Source organism: Suricata suricatta, chromosome X, assembly GCF_006229205.1.
Source record: "Suricata suricatta isolate VVHF042 chromosome X, meerkat_22Aug2017_6uvM2_HiC, whole genome shotgun sequence".
Lineage (NCBI taxonomy): Eukaryota > Metazoa > Chordata > Mammalia > Carnivora > Herpestidae > Suricata > Suricata suricatta.
In genome coordinates this window covers 108,825,671-108,831,730 of record NC_043717.1, presented here as the reverse complement: position 1 = coordinate 108,831,730, position 6,060 = coordinate 108,825,671, and the positions used below count along the sequence as shown (strand labels likewise).

The window sequence follows — 6,060 nt, the reverse complement described above, 5'->3', positions numbered from 1 at the left end:
TAGGACTTCTAGCACTATGTTAAACAACAGTAGTGAGAGTGGACACCCCTGTCGTCTTCCTGATCTCAGGGGGAAAGCTCTCAGTTTTTCCCCATTGAGGATAATATTAGCTGTGGGCGTTTCATAAACTGCTTTTATGATGTTTAGGTAAGTTCCTTCTATTCCGACTTTCTCAAGGGTTTTTATTAAGAAAGGGTGCTGTATTTTGTCAAATGCTTTTTCTGCATCTATCGACAGGATAATATGGTTTTTATCCTTTCTTTTGTTAATGTGATGTATCACATTGATGGATTTGCAAATATTGAACCAGCCTTGTAACCCAGGAATTAATCCCATATGATCATGATGGAAAGCTTCTGCACTGCAAAGGAAACAATCAAGAATACTAATAGGCAACCGACAGAATGGGAAAAGATAGTTGCAAATGACATATCAGATAAAGGGCTAGTATCCAAAATCTACAAGGAACTCACCACACTCCACACCCAAAAAACAAATAACCCAGTGAAGAAATGGGCAGAAGACATAAACAGACACTTCCCCAAGAGGACATCCAGATGGCCCACAGGCACATGTAACGATGCTCAGCATCACTCAGCATCAGGGAAATACAAATGAAAACCACACTGAAATACCACCTCACACCTGTCAGCGTAGCTAAAATGAACAAATCAAGAGAATATAGATGCTGGAGAGGGTGTGGAGAAACGGGCACCCTCCTACACTGTTGTTGGGAACGTAAACTGGTGCAGCCACTCTGGAAAACAGTGTGGAGGTTCCTCAAAAAACTATCCATAGAACCCCCTTATGACCCAGCAATAGCACTGGTAGGGATATACCCAAGGGACACAGAAGTGCTGATGCATAGGAGCACATGTACCCCAATGTTCATAGAGGCACTTTCTACAATAGCCAAAACATGGAAAGAGCCTAAATGTCCATTACCTGATGCGTGGCTCAAGAAGATGTGGTATATATATATATATACATACATACAATGGAGTATTACATGGCAATGAGAAAGAATGAAATATGGCCATTTGTAGGAATGTGGATGGTCCTGAATGGTGTCATGCTAAGTGACATAAGTCAGGCAGAGAAGGATAGATACCATATGTTTGCATTCATAGGTCTAACAGGAGAACAGGAGAAACCTAATGGAGGATCAGGGGGTGGGGAAGAGGGAAAGAGAGTTGGGGAGAGAGAGGGACGCAAAACTTGAGAGACTAGTGAACACTGAAAACTAACTGAGGGTTGAAGGGGAAGGGGGAGAAGGGAAAAGAGGTGTTGGTAATGGAGGAGGGCACTTGTGCGGAAGAGCACTGGGTGTTTTATGGAAACCAATTTGACAATAAATATTTTTTAAAAAGGTAAGTTTGACTTCTTTGCCATTTAGTTTGCGTTTTATTTCTTTTTGTTGTCTGAGTGCTGAGGCTAGGCCTTCCAGTACTATGGTGAACAACAGTAGTGAGATGACATCCCTTGTCATGTTCTTGACTTTAGGGGGAAAGCTCTTAGTTTTTCCCCATGGAGAATATTAGCTGTGGGTCTTTCATATGTGGCCTTTATGATATTGAAGAGTGCTCATTCCATCCCTACCTTCTTGAGGGTTTTTATCAAGAAAGAATGCTATATTTTTGTCAAATGCTTTTTCTGCATCTTTTGAGAGGATGATATCGTCCTTATCCTTTCTTTTACTAATGTGGTGTGCCACATTGATTAGTTCATGACTATCGAACTAGCCCTGCAGCCCAACAATGAATCCCACTTGATCATGGTGAATAATTCTTTTAATGTGCTGTTGAATCTTATTTGCTAGTATTTTACTGAGAATTTTTACATACATGTTCATCAGGGATGTTGGCCTGTAGATTTCCTTTTAGGTGGGGTCTTTGTCTGGTTTTGGAATCAAGATCATACTGGTTTTGTAAAATGAGTTTGGAAAATTTCCTTCTATTTCTATTTTTTAGAACAGTTTGAGAAGAAAAGACATTAATTCTTCTTTAAATACTGGTAGACTTCCCCTGGGCAGCCATCTGGACCAGGACTCTCAATTGTTGGGAGAGTTTTTATTATTGATTCAATTTCTTTGCTCATTATGGGCCTGTTCAAAATGTTTATTTCTTCCTGTTTCAGCTTTGGTAGTATGTGAGTTTCTAAGAATTTATCCACTTCTTCCATATTTCCCAGTTTGTTGGCAAGAAATCAGTGAGGATATGTTAGAATAGATTATTTATGCAGAGTAATGCAAGAGAATAAATATGTGGCCATTGCAAATCATACCCCATTCAGATTTTCATTGAGGAATTTATGCAGATTCTTTCACATGTTGTTCCTATTAAGAAAGCACGAGGTCTTGGATGTAACCTCTGAGGTTTCTAATGTCCTCCATTACTTTCATTGTTTTTTCCTGGCCAGTTTTGTGTGTGTGCGTGTGTGTGTGCACATGCATGTGTGCACAAGCACATGTGTGCATGTGCATGCAGTATATATTCTCCAAGAGCCATCTCCTTCAACAAAGCTATAGCAGTTGCTGTGAGCCGCAGAGCCATCTTTTGTAGCTGTTCATTTTCAAGGTAAAGATATTCATCTCTCCTTTCCAGTGTAGTCTTTAAATTGGTTAACTCACTTGATAGCCTGCTGATGAGAATTATTTAATAAATAATTAAACTGCTATCAAGGAGTGAATAAGTCAGAACCTGGTGCTTTAAGTTTTCTTTGAGGGGGAGAGCTGGGTGAGGGAACTCAGCTAAGGCAGATAAGTTATATTTGTTTTTCTAAAGGTGGTAATGTGGGATTCAAATCTGATTTTAAAATCTGAATACTGAATGCTACTTTGAGTTGCTATCTGGTTCAATTAATTCATCCCTTGTGTTCATAAAGACTTCTATTTCAGTGAATCTAAATAAATGAAATTTCATTATTCTTAGGAGCAACCCATTGTTGGTGAATGGGAACCCATCTCTGTGTTTAATGCCATTAAATTTAGCTTAATCTAATTTTCTGTTCTCCTCTGTATTAGGTTAACAATCCATGCTGAGTGCCCCATGCATTTGGAAGATTTTCCTATGGACGTACATGCCTGCCCACTCAAGTTTGGAAGCTGTACGTATATTTTTCACTTCTGTTTACCTGATCTTTTTCTGAAGGAAAATGAGTATTTCCTATTCTGTTCCCTAGTAGTTTCTAAAGCTGAAACTTTAACCCAGGCTGGTATGGAAATGTGGAGTGGTGTTTAATAGTACTAACTAATCAGGAGGAGGAGACTTAATTATAACAGAGTTTTCTTTCTAGATAGAACATATTATCTCATCATTTCAAACACATTTCTATCATTAGATAGAAAAATTAACATATGTTTCCTAAATTGTCCAGAAGATAGAGCAAGACAGAGCTAATATATTGTGATGAGCACTAAGTGATGTATATGTCATGAATCATTATACTGTACACCTGCAATTAATGTTACACTGAGTGTAAAGTAACTGCGATTTAAATACATAATTGAGAATGAGTAAATAAATGAAAAATAAGCAAGCGAACTAAATTAGAGTATAGTAGCTGCTTCCTAAGGACAAGAATGTGTTTATATTTTTGAAATGCTTTTTCTACCTGCATCTTATATAGTTCCAACTAATTCTCTACAGTAAATGGTAGATATAAAGCAACTCTGGCGATTTTCTCTTTTTTACAGAGTATTACCTTTACCAGTAACTGTGAATCTCACAGAGAAATGAATGGATACATGGCCCATTTGTAAATAAATTAGAAAAATCAAAATTGAATAGATTTTGAGTGAGTTTAAGGATTTCAGAGTAAGTTTCATATAGGGATTCATCTGAGCAATATATCAAGGTCTGTGTTGATTGTGTCTAAATTAAATTTAACAATGTATTTTAAAGTAGAAAGAGCATTTGAAAAGACCCAAATGATTACTTGTGACATATTTTTTCAATCATTGTCAAATACTGATAGATTGTCTCTTATGTGCCAGAGTCTATTGTAGGAGTTTGGAATACATCCATGAATAAAACAAAGACCCTATCTTTATGGAGTTTATATTACAGAGAGAGTGATGGTGGAAGATAAAATAAACAATAGATTAAAAAGTAAAGTATACTTTTTAAGTATGTTGTAAATTGAAAATAACCATGGGAAGACATAAAAATATTTCAGAATAAAGGGAATCAGTCATGTCTACATGGAAGATAGGTGTTTCCACTGAAATTTAAAGTAGGGTATTCAGCATAGGCCTCTTTGAAAAAGTGACAATTGAGCAGAGATCTTAAAAAGGTTTAAGCATTAACAGTGCAGATATTAGATGAAACTGTGCTCTAGGTAGAGGGAACAGCCATGGATAAGACACTGAGTCAGAAAAGTATCTGGCTTCTTCAATGAAGATCAGTATTCAGTATGGCTGGACACAGTAAAGGGGAAAGCACTAGGACAGTATGAGATCAAAGAGGAAGGCAGGTCATCTAGAGTTTTGTAGGACATTAAAGGACATTGGATTTTACTGAGACAAAATGAAGAATATTTGGGATATTTTGAACAAAAATGATTATATTATCTGACTTATGTTTTAATAATTGTGGATATTCTGTTAAAATATAAATATAGGAAGAATAGAAGAAGGAAATCCAGTTAAAAGTTTATTGCAATAGTTCAGATGATAAATAATAATGGCTCCTGAACACTTAGAAACCTTAGAACTGTAGAAGCAATGAGGATTCAAAGAAAAAAATTCTGGAGAAAATGTAGAATCTCTTATAGATGAATTTGTGACCTGCAGCTTCTTCATTCTTTGTGGTATTTGTCCATTCTAGCCATGAATTGCAGCTTAGAATTCAAGTTTGGCCCTAGGCATAGAGCTGATGCTAGATGATAGGGAAAAAAAGCAGTAGTGTTAATGGGCACACAGAGCTGAAGTGATAAAAATAGAGATCTAGGTCTCAAACCCTTGGCTGATATCCCTCTCAATACAATTGCTGAAATTTGAATATGCATAAATCATAAGGACTAACAAGAATATGAAATCCTCTGGAAAGTAAAGCTGGCGTTTTTACAGTCTCCCAATGCTATAAAAGAGAAGGCATGCTAGGCTATCAGTTTAAAACCCTAGAGAAGCTATGTCGTGGTTACAAGAGAACAGCAGGGACATATCAGGTTTAACTAAAACTATAACCAACTCAGTATCTTATGAGAATAAGGTAATATTTCTCCCGAACTATCTGCTTAGCAAAGGAAAAAATGAAGTCCCTCTAGTGGAAGCCAATATCATTGAAAACTATACAGTTTTATTATAAATGTCTGTAATTCAATAAAAAAAAGAATTAGGCACACCAATAGACAGTACTATATGACCTAAAATCAAGATTTTAAAACAAAAAAAGGTGTGTGGGGGGGAGAAGATGGACTAGATCAACAGGTGACCCAGATATCAAAGTTTGTAGACAAGGACTTTCAACAACTATGGTTAATATGTCCAAGGAAAAGGAGAAAAGATGAATATAAGGGATAAAAGAGATAAAACAGAGTTTCCACAGAGAATTGGACACTATAAAGAGGAACAAATTAGAAATTACTTATGGAGAAGTACACATGCAAAATTCATAATTTGATGGATAGATTTAACAAGCAGAAGACAGGATTAGAGAACTTAAAAATGGGTAAACGGGAAATAGCAAAACTGAAGCACAGGGGCACAAAAATACAGAAAAGAGTAAGAAATTTGGGACACATTAAAATACACTGTAGTGTGTAATTTTGCAGAAGAAAAATGAATAGAAAGGAACAAAAACAATAGTTAAGAACAGGCCAAACTGGGGTGCCTGGGTGGCTTAGTCAGTTGAGCATCCGGCTTCGGGTCTGGTCGTAATCTTGTGGTTTGTGGGTTCAAGCCCCGCATTGGGCTCTGTGTTGACAGCTAGCTCAGAGCCTGGAGCCTGTTTTTGGATTCTGTGTCTCCCTCTCCTTCTGACCCTCCCCTGCCCACACTGTCTGTCTCTCTCTCAAAAATAAATAAAACATTAAAAAATGTTTAAAGAATAGGCCAAACAT

The 6,060-nt window shown here is 36.8% G+C and overlaps 1 protein-coding gene across 1 annotated transcript in view; it reads left to right on the top strand.

The window, feature by feature from the left end:
• GABRA3 (gamma-aminobutyric acid type A receptor alpha3 subunit) overlaps positions 1-6,060 on the top strand; it is a 276,021-nt gene that overhangs the window by 220,865 nt on the left and 49,096 nt on the right. The window contains exon 6 of the mRNA XM_029929923.1: positions 3,023-3,105. Coding sequence (XP_029785783.1) covers positions 3,023-3,105 — 83 coding nt within the window. The remainder of the gene's footprint in view (positions 1-3,022; positions 3,106-6,060) is intronic.